Source organism: Anolis sagrei, chromosome 3 (genome assembly GCF_037176765.1).
Source record: "Anolis sagrei isolate rAnoSag1 chromosome 3, rAnoSag1.mat, whole genome shotgun sequence".
Taxonomy (NCBI): Eukaryota; Metazoa; Chordata; class Lepidosauria; order Squamata; family Dactyloidae; genus Anolis; species Anolis sagrei.
In genome coordinates this window covers 145,871,917-145,897,105 of record NC_090023.1, presented here as the reverse complement: position 1 = coordinate 145,897,105, position 25,189 = coordinate 145,871,917, and the positions used below count along the sequence as shown (strand labels likewise).

Below are 25,189 nucleotides of genomic sequence, written 5' to 3'. Positions count from 1 at the left end.
CTGTTATGCTCTGGAATATGGAACAATAAAATAAGCGATAGGTGGAAATTTTATCTGTAACACCAACGTATTCAGTAAAATGAAAAACCAAACATGAAGAGAGCCAATGCCCCAATGAATCATGATTTTGTCCCAGTTAACTTACTTGTGGATCAAGTTCTCCTCGTCGCTTATAGACAGCTTTTTCACCAGTTAGGCTGTCAATTATCTTCGCATCATCCAGTTCTCCAAGTGCCTGATTCTTTAGCCATTGCCTCTCCTTTCCTTTGGCCTGTAGAGAAAAAAAAGGAAGATAATAAACACAATCATCTGGATGATTCCCCCTCCTCCGCCCTTCACCCTTTCTACTGGTGACATTTCTTGAAACTATCAGGTTTGGCACACATGTCTGAAATCAAGACGTCACCTGGGACATCTTTCAACATACAGTACACTCTTCACCATCATTCTGATCTTCATACACATATAGATTTAAATGTGTACCATGAAAAGCTAGCTTTTATTTTTTTTAAAAAAAGGTCTCTGTCCAGGTTCTTTCTGATAACAATCCATGCTATTTCAAGAGTCTGGAAAATCTCTGCTCTAAAAGAGAAGTTTCTCATTGATTCAGCTCATTCTATGCAAAGCCAGAGAACTGACTTATTTAGCTGGGCCTGTGGAAGCAAATGTACACATTTATTGAGACTGCTCTTCTTTGAAATGCTGGTGATTTAGAGCTCATTGGTAGACAAAAGAAAGAAAACAACAAAAGTCAGTGCCATTTCAGCTCCAGTGAGCATGTAGTTAATTAGTCTTTTTTGCTGTTTTTACTGACAGATCATAGAGGCATGTCAGAGAACAGGGAAACTGTAGGAAGCAAATTGTTGTTAAATGTTTAACTAGGACCATAACTCACAATCAAACACATTCCTGACAGTGTGAGGTGTACTTTATGTGGGGAAGTCCTATAATATGACACTCCAAATTCATGGCAACTTCCAGTCACTGATGAGATTATAGGGTTGTTGTAGGTTTCTTCGGGCTATATGGCCATGTTCTAGAGGCATTCTCTCCTGATGTTTCGCCTGCATCTATGGCAAGCATCCTCAGAGGTAGTGAGGTCTGTTGGAACTAGGAAAAAGAGTTTATATATCTGTGTAATGACTAGGGTGGGACAAAGGACTCTTGTCTGCTGGAGCTAGGTGTGAATGTTTCAACTGACCACCTTGATTAGCATTTGATGGCCTGGCTGTTGTTTGGTGTGGCCATAGATGCAGGTGAAACATCAGGAGAGAATGCCTCTAGAACATGGCCATATAGCCCGAAAAAACCTACAAAAACCCAGTATCATAATGCATTTCAGGAGTTCAAAATAGACTTTATATGCACTATCCATTTACAATGACCATAACCCAATCCACTAGTACTACAGACTGAGGGAAAATGAAAGATAAGGGAGATAGGGAAAAGCTTAGAAAGTACACTGCAGACCCAGTATTCAAACTGGGGATGGCTTCCTGATTTGTAACTCTTAGCCACTGTACCGGCAGCTAAGCAGCCTCAAGGCATTCAGTGCAGCATCATTCTTTTAAAGTATGCCACAACTGATTCTACTTAGTTCCTTCCTCTTTTCCTTTATTTTGGATCTACTCTGTCTTTATTTAGATAGAGAAGCAAAACTAAACCATTTTGTCTTGACTTAGCAGCACACACACAAGGAAACATATTCAAAGCGTATTATAAAATATGGTAACCTCATTTATACCCTTGGGGGTTTTCAGAAGACGAACGATAATCATGTTTAACAAAAACAAACACACACATATATAACACACACATATATATAACCACGATAGGCTAGATAGACTGTTTCTTTCTATCACAAAGTTTCCTATGAACTAAGAGTTTTCTTTTTGGAGTAGCATAAAAATGGCGAGCCTCTCATCTATCATCTAAAGTGATGGAACCAGACACTGATTTGTCATCTCCGAACTTGGTCTGGACCAATGAAGCCAGTGGATCCCATACCTTCACATCCATATGTATGTAAATAAGCAGGCTGCTAAGTTCCTATGTCTGAATAAACCCTTCGTTCTTTCTGTGTTATAAGCGGCAGAGAATGTCTGTTTTCTTCATCGAATGGTTTTGTCGCACAATCCCCAGGAAGACATCAGAGCCTCAGGAAATAGACTATGCTAAACTTTCCCCTTGAACTTATGAGAACCTTTTGTTCATCTAACGGAAGGCGGATGTACTTCCTTCACTGATAAGGTGGCAAAGCAGTCTGTCAGCTCCAGAGCAAAAGAAAGTCAGGGGGAAGCAGGCACACTGTGATGCTGTCAGATCATCGTGATGGTGGACATCAGATAATTAGATCATCATGATGGCTTAAAGCTAACCTTAAAACCGGGGAGCCCTGGTCCTCTAGCATTCTAACAGGAGGTAAGCTGTGACCAACAGTGCTGTGGAATTCAAATAGGCATGAATGGAAAGTGATGATGGAAACATGTAAGGAGGAAAGCACATTAAGCCAACTCTTGTCAAAACCGCCTTCCATCTGGAAATCAATGTCCTTCCTATGAAAGAACATGCAGATCCAGAATAGGTCTCTACAATTACCTACAGACCCACCACCAAGACTCTACACTTGGAAGGCAATCATACTCAGCTGTGAGTGAAAGCCTATGATGATGGTGATGGTGGTGGTGGTGGTGGACATAATCATGCAAACTAAGTCCTCCTTCCTTCGTTCCAAGACACCATCCCCTCTCTGAAATTTTGAATGCAAGTCCTACATTTTACCTCTCCATGTAATAAAAAATAGGTTTTTAAAGCTTTAACTATGCCCAAGATTCAAATGGCAATTACAAAATGATTAAATCATAATATTATTATTTCTTCAAGCAGTGCAGTTGAAGCCTTTAAAATAGAAACTTTATTCAGTTACGAACCAAAATAAGAATATATTGTGATGACTACAAAATATGAAAAGTTTCGATTTTAAGAAAGGGATCTCATCCACTGTTCACAATTTGAAGCTTATCTTGAATCCCTGTGCATTCTTTAAGGCTCTTTCTTCTTTCTAACCCAACGTGTGTCAAGTGACACACAATGAACCACAGATAAATGTTAGCAAGGAAATGCTTACTTGTTGAATGACAGCACTTGCCAATGCTGACAGATCAGGGACCTGGCATAAACCAACATCTCCTATAAACCCAGATGCTGCAAGTGGTAAAATATAATTACCTCTTTGTATCTAAGTATTTTAAATCTTTCTGCTCTATTTGGTTCTGGGTTATTATCACAGCCATGTTTCTCTTTTCATGAAGTTTAGGGAAGTGGAAATGGGGATTATACAATGCTAGTTAAAAGTATTGGAGCCCACATTTTGGTTTGCTCTCCTCACTACTGAATTATTAAGTAGTTTAGTAGAAATTACTGTGACGCTGTCCAAATCATAGAGAGCTGCCATGACCAAGTAAACTAAATACACAAAAATGATTGGATCAAAAATACCTAGGCACACTCATGGTGGACTCAGCCTTGTTTTGAAACCAGGTCACTTTAGCTCATCCCATAATTTATTACTTGTATTCTCATAGTGTAAACCTGACATTAGAGAGATGAGGCATTGGTCTAGTTGCTTCCCTGCAACTGTGAATTATCCAAAAGGAAGACTAGCTATTAACACAGGAGGATAAAGTGTCATGCCACACAGGAGAACCTGTTCCTCCCAGAATAACTTGCCTGTTCCTACCTAGAGGCTTTTGAAATGGGTAGCTGCTTGACCTATAAACTAGGAGGCAAGCATCCTACTCAACATTTGGGAATAAAAACAACAACAACAACAACAACAACAACAACAAAGACTGGCACAAGCCAGTCAAGGTGGTCCCAGTGGTGATCGGCACACTGGGGGCAGTGCCTAAAGACCTTGGCCTGTACTTAAATCAGTGCTGACAAAATTACCATCTGCTAGCTGCAGAAGGCCACCTTACTGGGATGTGCACGCATTATTCGCCGATACATCACACAGTCCTAGATACTTGGGAAGTGTCCAACATGTGATCCAATACAGCAGCCAGCAGAATGTCTGCTGTGGACTCATCTTGCTGTGTTTTGAATAATAATAATAATAATAATAATAATAATAATAATAATAATAATAATTTATTTATATTCCGCTCTATCTCCCCAAAGGGACTAAGGGCGGATTCCAAACATAAAAGGTAAACATTCAATGCCCAAATACAACAACAATATATCCATACTAACAAAATGTATACAACCCAACATATAAATATGAATTATAACTTCACAAACTAAAATCAAATAAAAAGCACAGCCTGTTATAACAGACATAAGACAAAACATCAAACATCAAATGGAAATAATAATTTCCCATTTCTTTGGGGGAAGTCGATTAATCATTGCTCATGATATCTATTGAGCTGGCGGGGTGAGCAGGGCACGGATGGCAACTATTAATCAGAGTTATAATGGTAGTATTACCAACTACTATTCCTCCTCCGCATAAGCCAGTGAGCAAAGGTATGTCTTCAGCTGCTTTTTGAAAGTGGAGAGGGAGGAGGGCCATCTTTAACTCCTTAGGAAGGGAGTTCCAGAGGTGGGGGGCAGCCAGGGAGAAGGCCTTTTCTCTTGTTATCACCAGCCGTGCTTGGAACGGGGGTGGACCTCCTCCGATGACCGCAGTGTCTGAGTTGGTTTGTAGAGGGAGATGCAGTTTGTCAAATAGTCTGGACCTAAGCCACTCTACAAGAGCACTGACAGTGTTTGTGGTCTTACTGAAGGCTGTCCCTCTCCAGATGTATGCAGGTCCATCACATGATCTAACCTTTGACTATTATTTCACATTACCAGTTAGAGTCTAGACATCAGAAAGAAGCTACATTTGAAAGGGTTCTCCTGTGTGGATTGACACTTTATTTTATCTTATCACTTGATAGGTTGGGCACAGAGTTTCAAATGGATCATTGCTAGATGCCTACAAACAGCCCCTAGCTTTGATCATTTGCAAGATGGCAACCCTGCAACATAAGGCCTAATGACATATTCTCCATTTGCAGTTATTTTATAGATTTGTTTCTATTGCAAAATGGTTGGTAAAACTTGAAAGCTCGATAACTCATTAAATCATTTGCAACCTTTCAATTAATTGTAACATGTTGCTTTCGTGAAATAGACTTCTTTGAAATTGGGTTCATCATTATGAAATGTTCTGTATTTACAAGGTATGAAGAGATATAATTTTATCTTTTCTATCTTTACAACCATGTAGACCACTTATATTTTTGGCAATCCATCCCAATATTTTTGCCAACAAATGGTACATAAACATGTCAACCACTGTCTAATTTATGCAAAGCATGGTTAATTAATTCCAAGTGGAATCCACAAAACAGATCTCACAACATAAATGTTATTGACGAATTTTCATGCCATAGTGACTCCTTCAGTGTTCTGTCAGAAATAAACGTTTCTGCTTGCTAGGAATTGGAAAGCAATTATTTCCTTTATATTTAAACACAGAAGGCAAGCTGATTGAAAAAAAATAATAATCAGTTTTAACAAGCCAGTTATTACCTGTAGGTTATCCAAAATAATTCGGAGCAATTGAACTTGCCGTCGGACAGCTCCAGAAAATCTTTCATACATAGATGCATCATATTCGCTCATCTGGATCTCCCTTAATCTGAAGTAGAATACAGTATTGAATAAATAACAGGCTTCCCACATGGCTATAAAAGGTTTGGCCGGTGTTGTTAACATTATTAAAAGAAATGCTAGGGTATATTATTAAGTAGATCCCAGCTATTTTATAACAAATCACAACAAAACATTTAAAGTTTCATTATCACTCGCTTCATCTGCCTGAAGAAGTAGGATCTGTCAAATAATCTGTGCTCAGGAAGATGATACCAATGCTTCTGCTCTGCAAAAGAAAATGGGAGAACAAATTCTACACTGCTCCAGATTCTGTATCCACTAAACTCCTGTTAACCGAGACAAAAGATTCATTAAAACACCAAAGATTAGCACATTTCTTTCAAAGTGTCCATTGCAGGAAGGGAAACATACAATGGCTGGATACTAACCTCTGCTTGAAAGCCTTTTCACCCATCTCCCTGGCAGCTTTCTTCACTTCTTCAGGCACAGCGTCTTTCTCCGCCTGAGACACCTGGTACACTCTGTGGCCGGCATCCAGTCTGTATGGACCCCCCTTGCCACCCAAACCAGCAGTGTCTCTCCCACCTAAAAAACAAAAGGATCAGGAAAGTTGCTTTTGGTCATGGTTCTACAAGGATCCTGCAGTTTCCCAAAGCACACTGCTTTATTTGTAAATATTTAAAAGAATTTCAAGAGGACACTGTATGTAATATCACGTTATTTACTTCACTGTCCTGTAGGATCACAAGCTTATAAAAATGTGACTTGAGTCTTCAAAATAAACAGAAAAAATGAACTAAGCTATTAAATAATTGCTCATTGGTCTAAGGGTTATTTCACTCCTCTTGATCTGACCAAGGCAGAATAGAGGGGTAGCATGACTTCCCTAGATCTAGACACCATACTCATATTCATGGTTTGCATCAACAGGAGTCTAGTATCTAGATCCAGGGAAGTCATGCTAACCCTCTATTCTTCCTTGGTCAGAGCATACCTGGAATCACACTGTGTCCAATGTTGGGCACCGCAATTGAAGACAGATATTGACAAGCTGGAATGTGTCCAGAGGAGGGTGACTAAAACGTTCAAGGGTCTGGAGAACAAGCCCTACAAGGAGCAGTTTAAAGAGCTGGGCATGTTTAGCCTGAAGAAGAGAAGGCTGAGAGGAGACATGATGGTCATGTATAAATATGTGAGGGGAAGTCATAGAGAGGAGGGAACAAATTTGTTTTCTACTTCCCTGGTGACTAGGACACGGAGCAATGGCTTCAAAATGCAGGAAAGGAGATTCCACCTGAACATTAGTAAGAACTTCCTAACTGTAAGAGTTGTTCAGCAGTGGAACTCTCTGCCCTGGAGTGTGGCAGAGGCTCCTTATTTGGAGGCTTTTAAGCAGAGGCTGGATGGCCATCTGTTAGGGGTGCTTTGAATGTGATTTTCTTGCTTCTTGGCAGGGGGTTGGCCCACGAGGTCTCTTCCAACTCTATGATTCTATTATTCTTATTTTGATACTGCCTAGGATACAGAGAAAGACTTGTCAAAAGGGCTTGGGATGGAGAGCATCTTTCATGGGTCAGATCAGACCCCCAAGTGAGAGGTCCTTACCACCAACAACAAACTAGACAAAATTATTTTATTGCCCTTGCCAAAGTGCTTGTCTCTTTACTTCTAACATATTGAACAGTGCAGAAAGATGTAGAGAACTGGTTAGATGGTGATTTACACTAGCCCTTTATTTTTATTTTTATTTTTTTTTACAAGCAGTAACTACTCATTTAACGATCTTTAAGGTATTCTCTTAACACTTCACTTTAAGAACCCCTAAGACTCATAAATAACAATTGTGATCATCAGATGATCAGGAAATACTTCATGTAAGGGACATGCAGGTCTGCGTATATTTATTTATTCTAGATTATTTATTCTACATTATGATATAATACCTCAGATAGTAGACTCAGACAGTCTGTCACCACGGCCATGAATATACTATTCTTTCCTGATTTCAGAACCTATGAAGAATTGGACATCTGCAGAGGACTAGCAGGTAATATCAGAAACTTCCAAGTAATGGTAGGAAAGAATCCTGTCTGAAATCCTGGATCATCACTACTGGGCAGAGTTGACAACGATGGACGAAATCAGTACTTCCAAACACTAGTCCTTCAGAGGTTTTAGACTTCAACTCTCAGAAGGCTTTGGCCAATGATCAGGGATTGTGAGAACTGAAGCCACAAACCTCTGAAAGACCAGCTTTTGGGGAAAACTTGTCTAGATGGAACAATGATTTGTCTCAGTCAAAGGCAGGTTTTATGTTATTATACCTACAGCCATCACATTTAAGATTCATAACCATCTGCCTTATAAATTATAAAGGTATCTAACAAGATTATGTAGATGCAAATTCACAAGAAATCAACAGGATTAGAGTAGTGTGTATCTAGGTCACTGTAAAACATGGTGGGAAATGGCAGATGATTGTTTTTTCCTCCTTTGAGGCAGGAAGCTCATTAATTCAATATTGGGGGGGGCAGGAAGGACTCCTCTAATACAAATATATGCTGTACATCTATTTAAACTTCACGCAAAGAAGGGTAAAAGCTGCTGCTGAGAAGGAGAAAACAATAATATAAAAGACAGAAATCTGTATTCCATTTCCACAAAAGTTCCCAAGGATAGAACAAATCAAAGAGGAGGAGGAGGAGATAATTACCCCTCAAGGAAATTGTGGGAGACTATAGATTACTCTTCGGTAGCCTTTGATACACTATTTTGTCTATCAGAACACTTCTGAAAAGGAGCCTAAGAATTCATTTGGAATCAGATGAGGACAATTTGTACCTGTTCCTCCAGCCCATGTATTTCCACCAACATGAGGTGCATTTTCTTGGTCGATCTTCCCATGCTTAGGAGAGCTAACATCCAAACCGCTGTCTCTCTCTATAGTTATCTGTTGAGGCAAAACCAAAACATGTAGCAAAAGATGGGTAGTAAATAACGAACTGTGCCTTATTTATAAGACCTATGTATAGGACAGCCTTGGCACGTCAGTATTCCTTTGCCTAAGGATGGATGATGCCAGGCTTCCTTGAAAAGAAAGGAGTCAGTAATATGTCCAGGGCATTGAAAGAGTCAAAGCATATCATGCCAGACATCAGAGAAGGAGGACTGTTCTAATGATCACAGCTCCACAGGGAAATTCACAGGAGGCGGAAAAAAAGAATGAAAGCAGTTAATCTGACTTTCTGTCAAAATACTCTTTATGTGCAATGACATCTGAGAAGCCAGACCACAAAACGTGCCATTGCCTGCACTTGTCATCTTCTAAAAGAAATCCATTCATTGGAATGGATCAAATAACCCAAATCCAAAGATTGAGTGCAAAACAAAATACATGCAAACTGTTTCTCTTCTAGATAAAAAGCATAATACAATTTAGTAATATATGATAAAGACTACAGCTAGGATTTCATCCTGCAATTGGCAGACAAATCCCATTCATTCTTGTCCACATTATTAGCCAACTAAACTTAGTTGCTTAGGTGGGTCTAATTTAAAGAGAAAGACAAATTTCATTTGGTGGGGATTGACGTTATGAACACAATCTTTACTTGTTCAGCCTGTTTTGTTGCTTATTGGTGTTACTATAATAGTGAATAAGAAAAAAACCTATGAAATCTAAGTGTTATTAGCACTACTAGCACATAATATATGCCATTTTGATTGTATTACAATCTATATTATATTTTTCGTGAAGAGCCATACACAAATTTGAAAGTTGAAAATGGTTTGCTGAAATACAGTGCTTAATTCAATATGTAATATTCAAATGTGAAAATTTATCAAATACTTTCAGTTGAAAATTTATAAACCAGGTACCAGGTTTGAAGTCAAAAGCAGGGACTTCTCTCAAATCCTACATTCACATTTCTATACATGCATACTATACTTTTTACTCTTGGGTGAATGTTCATTGAAACACCCATTGAGGAAGTATCGATATTAAATGAAATCTTGTACTGCTAACGTCAGAAGGAAATAATATCTGTAAAATTCTCAATGCAACTGGATGCAATAGACCTATTCTCCAAAGCCTTAAAATGGTTTAACTCACTTGGTGTGCATGCAAATCTCTTTTTTAAAAAAATGTCTTCTCATTTTCACCTCAGTACCTGCACTCCGGGTGCAGGTACACTTTGGGCAACTCCTTGCCAGGATTCATAATCACAGATTGATATTGTAGATACAACAGATAAAAAACAGGACAGTAACTTACAGCAAGATGTGTGTGTGCACGTTAGTGTATATCCACCTTTCCTTATTTAGTATATGTCATGGGGGGGGGGGGATCAGCAAGGAACACCAAAGTTATCTGATATGACCCATTTCATCCTGACATGACCCATAAATCTTCTAGGAAACTTTAGGACACCAGCGATCACAGTACGAAAGCAATATTAACAAAGTGAACTTTATGTGCAATATGTGAACAGTAGGTGGTGCTGATGCATTGATGATTAGGTGCAACTTGCAGAACAATAAACAGCAAACAGCCCCACAACGTTTTTTTCCTCCTCATAAGGTATGGAAGGCATCAGATCCCATCTGATCATAGACACTAAGCAGAGTCAGCTCTACTTAATACTTGGATGGGAGACAATAAGAAATCCCAGGTATTTTAGACTACATTTCAGAGGAAGAATCTGGCAAAATCACCTCTGTGCATTCCCTTGTCCATGCAAACCCAAAGAAATCCATGATGCTGCCATAAGTCAACAGCCAAATTGAAGGTAAACACACACACACACACAAATGAATAAAATACATTTCTTGTCTCCAACAGTGAAAAGCATGTCAGCCATTATATAGGAAGAGCCTATTAAAAAAATTACCTGTATTTACTCGAGTCTAATCTGCCACAGAATCTAATGTGCAATTTTCAAAATCCTGAAACCAAAAAGTATTTGGGTTGTTGTAGGTTTTTTTGGGCTATATGGCCATGGCTACCAGTATTAAAAAAACTCTAAAAATGCAACAGCACAACAACAGAGAGGAAGCAGGCAGGGACATCTAATTACCTCTCAACAAAAGTTTGCCCCAGGCACAGTCAGGCCATTGTATGCTAATCATGGTAGTCAGTTGAAACATTCACACCTAGCTCCAGCAGACAATAGTCCTTTGTCTCACCCTGGTCATTCCACAGATATATAAACCCTTTTGCCTAGTTCCAACAGACCTCACTACCTCTGAGGATGCTTGCCATAGATGCAGGCGAAACGTCAGGAGAGAATGCCTCTAGACCATGGCCATGTAGCCTGAAAAAACCTACAACACCCCGTGATTCCGGCCATGAAAGCCTTCGACAATATAAAAAGTATTTGCTGCGAATGTAATGCACAGTGCCCAAAAGTGTACCCTTTGTAATTTGGCAAAGAAAAAAGGAACGCACTGCAGTGGCTGTATGATGATAATGTCTGCTTTAAAAACAAAAGTGTTAGAACACCAAAGCTTTCAGCAATGGAAAAGAAAACCTGGTTCCCAACCTTTTTTTGATCAGGGACCACTTGACCAGGGACTACTCTCTAACATTAGAACCAAAAGGGTTATGAATTGGTTTTTGGTCAACTTTAGAGTTGGTTTGGTTATTGGGGGTGCTGATTTAGAAAATTGTATGGACAGACAACATCAGTTCTAGTTTCTGATACAGAACATATGCCATCTAGTGCTCACCATCTGCTCACCCACAGAAAACCAGATTTAATAAGCATTGGCACTATAAGAGGGTGTCTGTAATGGTAAAGCTGCAGACCATATTTTAGTTCATGCAGACCACTGGTGGTCCACCGACTACAGGTTGGGAACCACTGATCCACACTGTAGAATGAAACCACTTTTAACCGGCCTGGCTCAATGTTTGGAGTCATGGGGGCTGTAGTTTGGGGTCATGGGGGCTGCCAAAGAATGCTAATAGCATTGAGCCATGGTCATTAAATTAGATAAGACATCCCTCAAATAGGATCTCCGGGTGCTCCCGAAGAAGCTTCCCCTTTTGCTTTGACTCAGCACTAAGATTACCATATAACATGAATCTAATGCACATCTGTATTTTGAGAATGTGATTTAGTCAAAAAAAGGTGAGCATTAAATTAGAATAAATACAGTAGATGGCAAAATGGTTTTATCTTTCAGAGAAAATAAGACTATTCAGTGAAAGTAACTCTGTATTTTTGCATACCAATTCTGCATACAGCGCTTCATCTTGTCAATGATGTTTAAGGAAAGTTTAACAAAGTAAATTATAAATGGGTTTTTTTCTAATAATGCCAGACCCAACAAGTGGCTGGAATAATGACAATTGCAGCCCGTTGTCTCTATATCCTTAACAGACTGGGTGCAGTTCCTACTATAGGTCATTTGTGACATTATTAAGCACACTTAATGTTGGTATCATTGGGGAGAGATTTGTTTTCTTCAGGTAAGAATCATTTATCCACCCCATTTTCACACAAGGTTCGGCTCAAATTCAGTCTTGAAGCAAATCTTCTTCAATTCATGCTCTCTGAGATCAGGGCTTGAGATAAGGCACAATGATTCAGCAATACCACTATGGTGACCGCAAACATGCAAGATGCTACTTAAACAGGCCTGACTAGCAATTTTTATACTACAATACAAGGAAAATGTCAGCCATCATGAGTCATTCAAAAAAGTAACTTCTTCAAAATCTAGGTCTGACCAATTCAGAAGCTTTGTATGGATCAATAACTGCCAACGTTTGGAATTCTTTTCTTTGTCTCATGGGGTCTCAAGTAAATCACAGGGATTTGTTTCAACCTCAGGCCATAATGTTTCAAACTGATAAGTTCTTGATGTCAAAAGTGCTTCCTCTCACCTGAATAGGTCTGCCATCCTCTTGTCCAATCATGGTTCTCCATTCCTGGAGCGATTTCTGAAGACTTTCCAAGCTGGTTTCCCAGAGTCTGACATTGCCCCCCATGTCTACAGTAACCACGCCAGTTTTCCCAAGTGGAGCCAGCAGGGCATCCGTGTCAGAAATCGCTGACAGCCATGATGTGTATGGAGTGAAGTTCATTGGCCTGAAAACCAAAGGAAGATGGGTTTACCTTTCAGTCATTCTTAAAAACTATGCACAATTTGAAATGTTGCTATATTATGAAAAAGGAAAAGAAGATATCCCTTTAAAAGTCTACCAAACCTAGAATCCTATAGTTGGAAGAGACCATCTAGTCCAACCCCGTCAGATAGGAAAAGCACAATCAAAGCACCCCTGACAGATGTCTATCCATTCTCTGTTTAAAAACCTCCACCACGCTCGAAGGCAGCATACTCCACTGCTGAAGAGCTATTATGGACAAAACATTCTTCCTAATGTTTAGATGGAATCTCTTTTTTTCCTGCAGTTTGAACCCATTGCTCCTTGACAGTATCCTATTTTAATTACTGTTAACTGAGTGACTTTCCACCCAGTGGGATGCTCATATTTAACAGCTAAGTAAACAAAGCCTCTGACAAAGAAGCACCTATTTTCAAAGTCTATTTATGCTTGCCCTTTTCTCCTTGCTCCAAGTCTACCTGGAAGTTTTTATTAGCATCACAGAGAAGATTGTGATGGTGTTGGGGAATCCAAGCTATTTGGCTCAAAACGACCCTCAGTTGTGTCAGTTCCACCAAAAATATAGCAGAAGTAAACTTCATAATCAGCAGAAACTGGGATTGCCTTCTATATCTTAGAACGGATCAGGATTGCAAAGTCAGAACTTTAGGTTCTAAAGTATTTATTGAAGGAAAAGAAATACATTATTGATAGAAAAGGTCTTGGACCTAACTATCTTACTAAATTTCATCTTCTAAGCAAGGTAATAAGAAAAATGCAAAAAGGCTCATGCAGCTACATTTTGCCTAGAGAGAGGCAAAATGCATCCTGACTGGAAGGGAGGAAAAAGCAGAAGAGAGACAATGGAGGAGACCACATGGTCAACCCAAGGGCAATGAAACTTAAGGAGGAAGTTTCCTCACAGAATTCCATTCCTGTATCATCAAGGAGGGGAAGGAGACAGTGGCAAGGAGGCAGAGTAAAGACAAAACATGCATAGGAATGTGGGGGAGGAATCCTGGCTATTCTTTCAGCAGTTTTGTGAATGATTCCTATCAATAAAATTGCCACGGCCAGGATATTTTGAATCTAGTTTCCCTGTGACCTTCTATACTTTATCCCTCCACCATATGCACTGCATGTATGCTTAAGCACACAAAAAATAACCCTATTGACTTTTAGAGTGCCACGCGTCTTTGCTTATCATAAAAAGGGACAAGAAATAGATGAGATAGTCTCCTTTGGAAGATAACTTCAAAGGCTATATGCCATTATGCCCAACTTTCTTGTCTCATACTCACACAACAAACTTCTCTCATTGGAAGAAAGAGGGAGCAAGTTCCCAGGAGAATATCTATTCGTTCAGATACTACATATGTATCTTTCTCACTGTGGAGACAGAGCCCCTGGTGGCACAATTGGTTAAACCAAAAGGTCAGCAGTTTGAATCTGGGGAGCGGGGGTGAGCTCCCATCTGTCAGCTCTAGCTTCTCATGCGGGGACACGAGAAAAGCCTCTCACAGGATGGCAACACATCTGGGCGTCCCCTGGACAACATCCTTGCACACGGCCAATTCTCTCACACCAGAAGCAACTTGCAGTTTCTCAAGTCACTCCTGACACACACACACAAAACACTGTGGGGAGAAAGTAACAACTAATCCAAGTTATACACTGTTTATTCTCTCCCAATACACTCATACCTCCCTAGAAAGAATAGGGACATTTGGATGCTACAGAAAGAAGACAATTGAATCCATATAAATTTAGGACAATATGGATCAGATGCTATTTCCTTCCCATCACTAGAGAACTACAATGGGCTTAACTGCATGTTCTCAGGACTAAGTGCCTTCCTCAAAATTTAATATCTGCATAAGTAAGCAATAAGGTTGAGATAAAGAACTGACTGGCTGAAAAACACCACAAACAGAATATATTTCAAAATTTGAAATTTACTGTGGCAATATAATGTGTTTATTTTTGTGTAACGCTGATGCAATTTAAAGGTAAACTGCATTTACCTTGGAATAGGAATATATTTAAGTTTCTTCCTTGTAAGATCTGTAATTTCCAAATATCCAGCAGTTTCTGGAGGAGTAACATCTGCAAAGAGAAGTGTCTGTGATTATTTGGTAACCAACAGTCATTTGAAAACAAATTATGTATTCATATTGCATAAACACAATTCATCATGTATGGAATGAAATAAAATGAAAATTATAGCCGTAGACTTTAATTGCTCTTATAAGAAGAAATATTCAATAAGGAGACAAAGGCAAATATTTACACAGTGAATAAAAGCTGATCAGGCATGATTGCAATCATCCTAAACTGTCATCTCATAACAAACAGTAGACTGAGAGCATCATTACAGAGTATTACCATCACAGCCTGCTTTAAAAAGCTGAAGCGCAGGGAAACAAATCTGTACCAAGTGATTTCCCAAACACCAAATCAGCTAATTGTTTTTAAAGCATAGCAGCTTCGAAAAAGCATGAACACCCACACCCAGTTCCTAGTACACTGAAATTTCCCCACAGACATGATGGATAAACTTCGGTTCTAATTATACTGCAAAAGATAAGCACGAAGAATGTCAAATGCCTCACATTTCATGATCAATAGTCACAGCTGAGTCTTTAAAGTCGGGGGACAACTGGGGTTGGCAAATTTTCTGCCTCTGGGACCCTGGAATATGGATATGTATTTTAAGTTTGGAAAAGGGAGAGTGTGATATTAAATAGTGCAGAGGAACCAAGAAAACCTTTTGAAAAAGGAACTCCCCCTCCCCTTGTTTCAAGGTGAGCAATTCAGGAGAGGGGAGGGGTATAATTTGGAAATCTGTAAGGGCCAAGGTATTCTAAGATAGCCCTGAACATCTGCATAAGGGACCACTGGCTAACATCTGCATGAGGGATTATATATCCCATTTCTGTTTGATCCATCTACAGTACTATCCTCATGATGCACTTTTCTCCATCTTTAATGAAGACCTAACCTCACTGTTCATCCTCTTTGAGTTCCTCCTGCACAAATTCACTTTTTACTCCTATCTCATCCAGAGTTTTTTTATTTTGATTTCGTGCATTTGCCCGCCCATTGTGTTTGACTTTTATTATGTTGTTTTGCACTGTTTATTTTATCTCGTTAATTTATGTATTCTATTATGATGTAATTTTTTGTTGTTTTTGTATTTCATTTTGTTGTGTTATATCTTCGGGCTTGGCCTCATGTTAGCTGCCCTGTGTCCCCTTTGGGGAGATGGTGGCGGGACATGAATAAAGATAATGATGATGATGATGATTATTATTACTAGCCATCCCTTGCCATGTGTTAATGTGGCCCAGTCTGTGTTTATGTGTTTTGTGTATGTATATATTTGTGTTTTGTGTATATGTGTGTTTGCATATATACATATGTGGTTTAGCGCATGTGTTGTAATGTAATTTTTGTTGTTTTGCTTTTTAAGTCCCTTCTGCTGTGCTTTCCAGTGTTTTTATGAGTGATGGTCACTCGTTGGCCTGATAGGTGTATTGTGTCCAAAGCTGGGGCCAATTCACCCAGTGGGTTTTGAGTTATGTGAATCACACAAATGAACATTACATTTTTATTTATATAGATTATTATTACATTTAGCCCACCTGTGCTTGAATGTAATAACAAGAATCAATTGTCAGAATAAATATATATTACAGTATATAACACGTTTTTTGTTCCTGGGTTATAAATGTCATTTCCTAATTGGTTCTATCATAAAAACATGGAAAACATTTATTAAACTGCTAAACTTTGTTTTTGTGGGACATTTTGCTATAACACATTTTGCTATAGTTTTTCTCTGAATATCTCATAGAGTCTCAACTGATTCAACGTAGTTTGTGACAGACAAAAATCATAAGTTGCTTACCTGTAACTGTGGTTCTTTGAGTGTCGATCTGTGAAATTAGCACTGATGGGTCTTCCTGTGCACCTGCGCAGAAATTCGGAATATACTATAGCTTTAATTGAGTTTTTTAACCTATAAGAAGCCCCGCCCACCCCCCCACCCCCCCGCACGTATAAAGGACCCACAGCGTGGTTTCACTTTAGTTCCTTAGCGCCAGACAGCAACCAAGGAAAAAACCAGAAAGGCATGACATAGAGGGGAGGATGGGCGGGTTCGTGCTAATTTCACAGATCGACACTCAAAGAACCACAGTTACAGGTAAGCAACTTATGATTCTTTGTCGTGTCGTCTGTGAAATGAGCACTGATGGGAGAATAGCAAGCTACTGACCTGGAGGTGGGTCATGCCACACAGGAGAAGAGTACGGCTCTGCCAAAGGCTGCGTCTTTCTTAGCCGCCAGGTCAAGTTTGTAATGAGACACGAACGTCGATGGCGTGGACCAAGTTGCTGCCTTGCAGATCTGGTCAAGAGGTACTCCACGAAGGAAAGCCTGAGAGGTAGAGACTGATCTAGTAGAATGGGCTGTAATGTGGAGTGGTAGTTCTTTACCTGCTAGCTGATAAGCCAGTCTAATGGTAGATATAATCCATGAGGCGAGTCTTTGGGAAGTCACTGATTGACCTATGGCATCTTTTCTGTATTTAAGAAAGAGTCTAGGGGATTTCCTATATGATGCTGTCCTATGTATATAAAAAGAAAGTGCTCTTTTAACATCTAACGAGTGAAGTGTGACCTCTAACGGTGAGGTCGGGTTAGGAAAAAAGGCCGGTAAAGTGATGTCCTGGGACATATGGAAATAGGAGACCACTTTAGGCAAGAAGGTAACATCTGTGCGGAGGACTACTTTGTCCTCATGAAAACGAACATAAGGAGGGTCAGCTCGGAGGGCAGAGAGCTCACTTGCCCTCCTTGCTGATGTAACAGCCACTAGGAAAGCAGTCTTCCATGATAAATGGGATATTAGAGCGGAAGACATCGGTTCAAAGGGTGGTTTAGATAACTGGGATAAAACTAGTTCTAAGCTCCATGAAGGGGCAGGGGGGGAAACTGGAGGGTATAGGTTTTTGTAGCCTTTGAGGAACAATTGAACAAGGTTATCCTGAAAAAGGGACGGCAAGTCTTTCTTCCGCCTAAGGGAAGACAGGGCAGATGTGTAACATTTAACTGAAGAAAAGGAGAAGCCTTTAGAGGCTAGGTGAGAAAGGAAATCTAATATCAATGGGATGGAGGCCACAGAGGGGGCTCGGCCTGTACTTTCAGCAAATGATTTAAAGGTGGTCCATTTGTAAGCATATGCTTTATGTGTGGACGGCTTTTGAGCTGCTAGGATTATGCGGGACACACTGTCAGAAAGCGTCAGCGTGGTTTGATCCTCCACGCGGTTAGGTGAAGGGAGTGTGGGTCCGGGTGTTGTATTAGGCCGTTCTCGACCGCGAGAAGATCTGGGGATAGGTGGAGCCGGAGAAATTGGCCTTGAGAGAGTTGGAGGAGTGGAGTGAACCATGGTTGGCGGGGCCACCATGGTGCTATCAGAATGCAATTTGCGGGAGGGGGGGAAAGAGGTATAATAGGCCGGGGTTCCATTGGAAGAGGAATGCATCTCCGAGGCAACCTGGGAATGCGCGAGGGGGGAGTCGTGCGCAAAACAGGGGACAGTGAGTGTTTGTCGGTGATGCAAAGAGATCTATCTGGGGCATGCCCCAGAGATTGGAAATGACTTTGAACTTGGATGGGTGAAGCTGCCACTCGTGGTTGGTCTGTGTGGACCTGCTCAGTGAGTCGGCCAGAGTGTTGTCTTGACCCGGAAGGTGAATGGCGATCAGGAAAACTCTTTGTTCTATGCACCATTCCCAGATGCGGGTCGCTATGGAGAGCAGGGTCTGGGAGTGTGTTCCGCCCTGTTTGTTGAGGTAGTATTTGACGGTGGTGTTGTCCGTCACTACCTGGATTGTGTGATTGTATACAATTGGTTTGAAGGCTCTCAGTGCTTTTTCTACTGCAATGAGTTCTAGGGCGTTGATGTGTAGCTGACGCTCTGGTTTCGACCAGCGGCCGCTGATCTGGAGGTCGTTTATGTGTGCTCCCCATCCCGATGTGGAGGCATCGGTCGTGAGGGCCATGGACGGCCTGGGTGGGTGGAAGGGCATTCCCCGGTTCACATTGTATCGCTTTGTCCACCATGATAGGGAGTCGAGGACAAGCTGGGGGGGGGGGGTGGAGGATAGTGTTTTGGGAGTCCTTGTGTGGACGGAACACTCTGAGGAACCAATTTTTGAGGGGTCGTAGCCGTAGACGGGCGAAGGGAGTAACAGTGGTGGTAGATGACATATGGCCAAGGATGGACTGGATGGCCCATGCGGAGGCGCACTTGCGATTCTGGAGGTCCAGAATGGCTTGTCGAAGGTTGTTTAGGCGGTCTTCTGGGAGGTAGGCCTTTCTGAGCGTAGAGTCGAGGACAGCTCCTATAAACTGTATTCGTTGAGACGGGAGAAGGTGAGATTTTTCTTGGTTGACAATCAGGCCCAGGTCCTGTAGAAGACATAAAGTGTAATGAATGTCAGATGACAGTTCAGAGTGAGATCTAGAACACAAAAGCCAGTCGTCCAGGGAAGACCGTAACCCCCTGTTGGCGGAGATGTGCCGCTACAACAGTCATACATTTAGTAAACACCCTGGGAGAGGTAGAAAGTCCGAAAGGGAGCACATTAAATGAGAATATTTGGCCATCTATTGCAAAACTGAGAAATTTGCGATGTTGGGGTCGAATTGAGATATGGGAAATATGCATCTCGGAGGTCTATGGTTGCTAACCACGCTCCTTCTGGGAGGAAGGGAAGTATGTTGGGAAGGGTGACCATCCGAAACTTACGAGGTGTTATAAAGGTATTGATTTTACGTAGGATAGGGCGGAGTCCTCCATCCCGTTTATCCACAAGGAAGTAGCGGGAGAAGAAGCAAGATGAAGCTTCACATGAGGGGATTGAGGAAATAGCACCCTTTTGGAGAAGGGAGGTAATTTCTTCCCAGATGACAGGGGAAGATTCAGTAAGTATGAGCTTGCCCGTCGGGGGGTAGGAGTGAAACTCAATAGCATAGCCTCTATTAACAATATCTAGCACCCAGGTGTCAGAGGTTATGGCCCGCCACGCGGGGAGGTACGGTTGAAGTCTGTCAAGGTAGGAGGGAGAGGGTGTGGTGGGGTTAGGGGTTGGGGGAGGGTTAGAATCACATTGTTTGCTAAAAACGACGTTTGTTATTGTTAGGTGGCCTGGTACCACGGTACTGACCCCTGGCAGGTAGAGGAGGTCTTCTTGTAGGTAGAGTCGATGAGTACGGTCTTCTTCCCCTATAGAAGGAGGAGTAGTAGGGTCTGTGATAGAACTGGGGTCGCTGGTAGTAAGGACCCCATCTGTGTTTTTGTTGGTAGGGATATGATTGTTGGTCATATTTATTTACTGTCTGTTTCATCTCATGAGAGTGTTTTAGTTGGGAATCTGTATCTGGATTGAAGAGGCCTGCCTCATCCATTGGGAGGTTTTCAATTAGTGTGCGCTGTGATGGAGAAAGGATAGCAGCACGTAACCAGGCATGGCGACGCAAGGCCACTGAGCCAGCAATGAGTTTAGCAGAAGTGTCAGCAGTATTTTTTGCAAGGTCTTTTTGTAATTTAGATAGTAGTAGTGCTTCCTGGTGGAAGGCCTTAATTAAGGGCTGATCCGTTGTAGGAAGGAGATCTAAGTAAGGAGTCAGCTTATTCCAGAGATGAGTCTGATAGACACTCATATAGACTCCATAGTGAGCCATGCGTGCAAACAAGCATGCTGAGGAGTAAAATTTTTTGGCCATAGTGTCCAGTTTCCTCCCTTCTTTATCCGAAGGGGAGGATTGGTTAGCTTGTACAGGTTTTGGCTGAGCATCTGTCACTGTAGAATTTGCTTTAGGCATCTTAGAGAGCCATGATGCAGAAGTAAGGTCAATACGGTAAAGATTTTCTGCTCTTTTGGGTGTAGCTGGCACAAGAGCTGGTGCAATCCCAGTAGTCTTTAGGATTTTTAGAAGGTAAGGTAAGGTAGGTAGGGAGGTCGATATAGGGGGCTGTTGTTCAGAAGTGGTGAAGCAAGGGTCCTGAACTGTATCAGAGGGTTCAGGGATGGACAAATTAAGGGCCCTAGAAAGCCTAATTAGCAAGGCGGAGAAATTTTTGAAATCTTGAAGTTGTTGAGGAGTGATATCAGAGTCAGGCTGAGGATCAGGGAAGGCAGGGGTATCATCTTGAGAACCAAGTTCAATAGTATCAGAATCAGGTTGAGGGGGAGGGGAATCCTCTGGAGGAGGATCCTCCTCCATTGGTTGAGGGTGTGGGGGAGGGCGAGAAATGGTGGCCGAGGGGGGCACACGTGAGGGCTGAGGGTGTGAGGGCCTATGTAGATGAGGATCAGCAGGCCCTTGTTCTCCATAGTGATCTGGAGGAGGATAGTAAAAGGGATAGGCTGGGTATGGAGGAGGAGGAGGGTAGATGTGGTAGGGATAATCTGGATAAGGATAAGGGATGAGTTGGGGAGGGTGCACGTGCGCGCGCTTAGGAGGAGGTGGGGAAGGGCTTTGGGAGCGCTCAGAAGAGGCGGAACGGCAGTTCCGCGAGGAATGCTCTCTCCGGGGGGGGGAAGTTCTTGAGGAGTGGAAACCATCGGTACCGAAGGAGCAGGGCTAATCAAGTTGGGAGGGGCGGAGGACTGGGAGGGAGGAAGCGGAGGCGGCGAGGGGGCCGGATCCGGTGAGGCTTGTCCCTGAAGGTGAGTGGAAAGGAGTTCAAGGGGGGGGGGGAGATGGGGAGGGTTTTCAATCTGGAGGAAGGACGCCAGCGACTCTTGCACATGGTGGGGAGAGGGGAGTGGCTGAGGCATCGGATCCAGAGGGGGAGGGCTCAAGGGCTGTGTGCCAGTGAGTTGCCGTCCCTTTTTCTGTTTGGTATTTTTTTCTTTTGATTTGCCTGATTTTGAAGCCTGTTTGGAAGGCTTAGATTTTTTCCCCAAAGGCTCCGCAAGGGAAGCAGAGGGTAAATTGGAGTCAAGCCTATCTCCAGCAGGAGAGGGAGGCTGAGCTGTTTGTATATCAGGGGATTGGGACTCAGCCACGTGGCGCGCGGAAGTGGAAGGGGCTTCCGGGGCCAGAGCTCTTTCATATAATAGAGCTTTTAGACGGGCATCTCTGCTTTTACGAGCTCTAGTTGTAAAGCTCTTGCAGATCTCACAGGACTGGGGGCTGTGAGATTCGCCCAGGCATAAGAGGCACTTCGAGTGCCTATCGGCATCGGGGAGGGTAGTCCCACAAGCCGAACAGTTTTTAAAAAATAAAGTAGCCATCTAGCCTGAGAAGAGTCCAGGACAGTCCAGGGTCAGGGAAGGAGAAGTCAGCGTAGTCAGAAGCCAGAAAAAGAGTCCAATAACCAGAGAAGTAAGCAGGGATAGAATAGCATAGACCGAAGTACTTGCTGTCGCGCGGAAAAGGAACTAAAGTGAAACCACGCTGTGGGTCCTTTATACGTGCGGGGGGGTGGGGGGGTGGGCGGGGCTTCTTATAAGTTAAAAAACTCAATTAAAGCTATAGTATATTCCGAATTTCTGCGCAGGCGCACAGGAAGACCCATCAGTGCTCATTTCACAGACGACACGACAAAGAAACCAAAGTTTCTGGAGTATAACAACTATTTTCAAAGTAAGTACTGTGCAGTTAAACAGGAAATAGCACTTTTCAAACCAGTAAGATATTTTTTTCAACTTTTGTTACATAGTGTTATGCTTTATTTATGCAGGTCTTCGATGAAAGAGGATGCACCCCCAGCATCCAAGCAGAAACCACCGTAATCGCAGTACAAATATGCACATAGATTTCTACCTGCATACACCCAAACAGTGAGATCTCACAACCACCATGTTAGGCTACACAGAGAAGCCATTGAAATCCACAAACATGTGGACAATTTCAACAGAAAGGAAGAAACCATGAAAATGAACAAAATCTGGCTACCAGTATTAAAAAATTCTAAAATTGCAACAGCAAAAACAGCAGAGAGAAAAACAGGCAGGGACATCTAATCACCTTTCAAGAAGAGTTTGCTCCAGGCACAGTCAGCCCATTGTATGCTAATCAAGGTGGTCAGTTGAAAGATTCACACCCAGCCCAACTTACAAAAGCCCTTTGTCTCACCCTGGTCATTCCACAGATATATAAACCCCTTTTTTTCCCAGTCCCAGCAGACCTCACCTCTGAGGATGCTTGCCATAGATGCAGGCGAAACGTCAGGAGAAATGCCTCTAGAACATGGCCATATAGCCCGAAAAAACCCACAAGAACTGAGTGAGATCACCATTTACTGAAGTGAAAGAATGGAATCTTACTGGATATATGACTTATGCTTTTATTGATGTTGCTATTGTTTTTAATATATGTTAATGTTTTAATTGTATTTATGACATTGAATTTTGCCCTGTTAACTGCCTTGAGTCGCCTGTGGGCTGAGAAAGGTGGTATACAAATACAGGATAGAAAGAAAGAAAGAAAGAAAGAAAGAAAGAAAGAAAGAAAGAAAGAAAGAAAGAAAGAAAGAACCATACACATAATAGATATGCAGAAATTATATCCAACCTAGTAAGATAGAAATGAACAGGCTTTTCCTCTTCCTTGCAAGCATTTGGACAACTGTGTTGTTGAAGCATTTCATGGCCGGAATCACTGGGTTGCTGTGAGTTTTCCGGGCTGTATGGCCATGTTCCAGAAGCATTATCTCCTGAAGTCTTGCCCACATCTATGGCAGGTATCCTCAGAGGATGCTTGCCACAGACAATTATCAGACAACTATAGACAGCTATCAGACATTTTTTAAACGAAGAAAAAAGTAGCGAAAGTACCTACTTTTATAATCTTTCAAAATATTTTGTATTAGTCTATAGGGATTCTTTAACTAGTTAGCAAAAATAAGTTAATACAATCATTTCTATTGGCTGCCGGCAGACCGGACAGGGCTTGTTCCTGTTCCTGTTAGCAAATCCTACTCAGATTCAGTGAGAATTGTCAGTCACTGCTCTGGTTTTGAAGATTTTAGTAAGCATTGACAGCATGCTTTGAAAGATAGATTCACAATTGTAAAGGAGTTAGAAACCTGACTAAAAAAAAAGTGTAATTCTAATTCAGTATGTGATATAAATTCTGACAGAACCGCTATACACATAGTTCTGACAATCCTGCACAATGGTGATGACAAAATTATGTTTCTCTGGTCATAAAATTATGTTTGCATGTTTTATCTGTATGACATATTATTTTTAAAAGAATCACACACATTCTGAGTTCCTTTCCTTCCAGCAAAGGACATCCAGCCTAATCCTACGCATGCACATTTGGAAGCTGGTTCCACCATTTACTTTTGAATAAATACAAATAGAATGACAGGTGATTAAGCAGAAAGAAAAGATGACATTTTCTGTGAAAAATACGGTGCAGCACATGAAAATACAGGGCATGAATAAAATATGATCCCTTCTTACCTTTTGGATAAAGTTCCTTCAGAGGCACATCTCCAGGGGTTAAAACCCTGACCACCTGATTAGCAGTTACAAGAGTCACACAATTGATTTGTTTTGCTGCTCCGGTCTTGTTTCGTTTTCCATAATAATATGGATCAGACAGCGAAGGTTGCCTGTTCCCCAGAGGAGAGTCTCGCTTCCAGTTATAAACCTCATTAGGGGACTGTAAAACACAACAAAGTACATGAGACTTCTATATTGAGGATGAAACTGACAAAAAGGAGTAAATAATAACTTAAAACAGCCATGGTCCATAAATTACACAGACCAACAAAAATATTTATTGGCGTCTTGGTCTTTAGGCATATTCCTGGGGCGTTGAGTCAGAAAATTACACTGGATAGACTACACCAGCTCTAGATTCTTTAATATGGTTATCATGGTTTTATATGGGTGAATAGTTGGCAACTGTGAGTGGCATATGCTCTATATCTCAAAAACTAGAGCTGTTAGGGTAAAACTGATGCCATTTCTGGAATTAGTGGGTCAAATATACCCAGAAACAGGGTGATTATTTGAGGCATCAAAATGTCTGTTTGCCAGTGTTATCTAGACAAGACTCTCAGAACATGAGAAATGTTACAGATACCAATGATACTTCTACTGGTGATGAACACACAATAGAAAATATGAAAACAAGTATCGGGACAACTAATGTTTTCCAAGGTAGGAACAAAACTCCACATTGATTGAAAAGTACAGAACATCATGGAGAATGAGAAAACCAAGGTTGTGTGTGTGTGTGTGGGGGGGGGGGGGGGGTTAAAATAGATTCTACACTTAAACAGAAATTTAGTATTCGCTTGTCAAGCACATATGTGAGTGTTCAGCCATCATGGAAGGTTGCTGCAACTGCAAGCTTAATGAATGAG

At 41.5% G+C, this 25,189-nt stretch overlaps 1 protein-coding gene across 1 annotated transcript in view; it reads right to left on the bottom strand.

The window, feature by feature from the left end:
• The window catches only part of VWA8 (von Willebrand factor A domain containing 8), a 138,565-nt gene that overhangs the window by 11,004 nt on the left and 102,372 nt on the right, over positions 1-25,189 (bottom strand). Inside the window, exons 35-41 of the mRNA XM_060769237.2 lie at positions 24,279-24,480; positions 14,809-14,890; positions 12,563-12,767; positions 8,512-8,620; positions 6,099-6,255; positions 5,587-5,695; positions 146-271 (exon numbers count right to left, since the gene is read on the bottom strand). Coding sequence (XP_060625220.2) covers positions 146-271; positions 5,587-5,695; positions 6,099-6,255; positions 8,512-8,620; positions 12,563-12,767; positions 14,809-14,890; positions 24,279-24,480 — 990 coding nt within the window. The remainder of the gene's footprint in view (positions 1-145; positions 272-5,586; positions 5,696-6,098; positions 6,256-8,511; positions 8,621-12,562; positions 12,768-14,808; positions 14,891-24,278; positions 24,481-25,189) is intronic.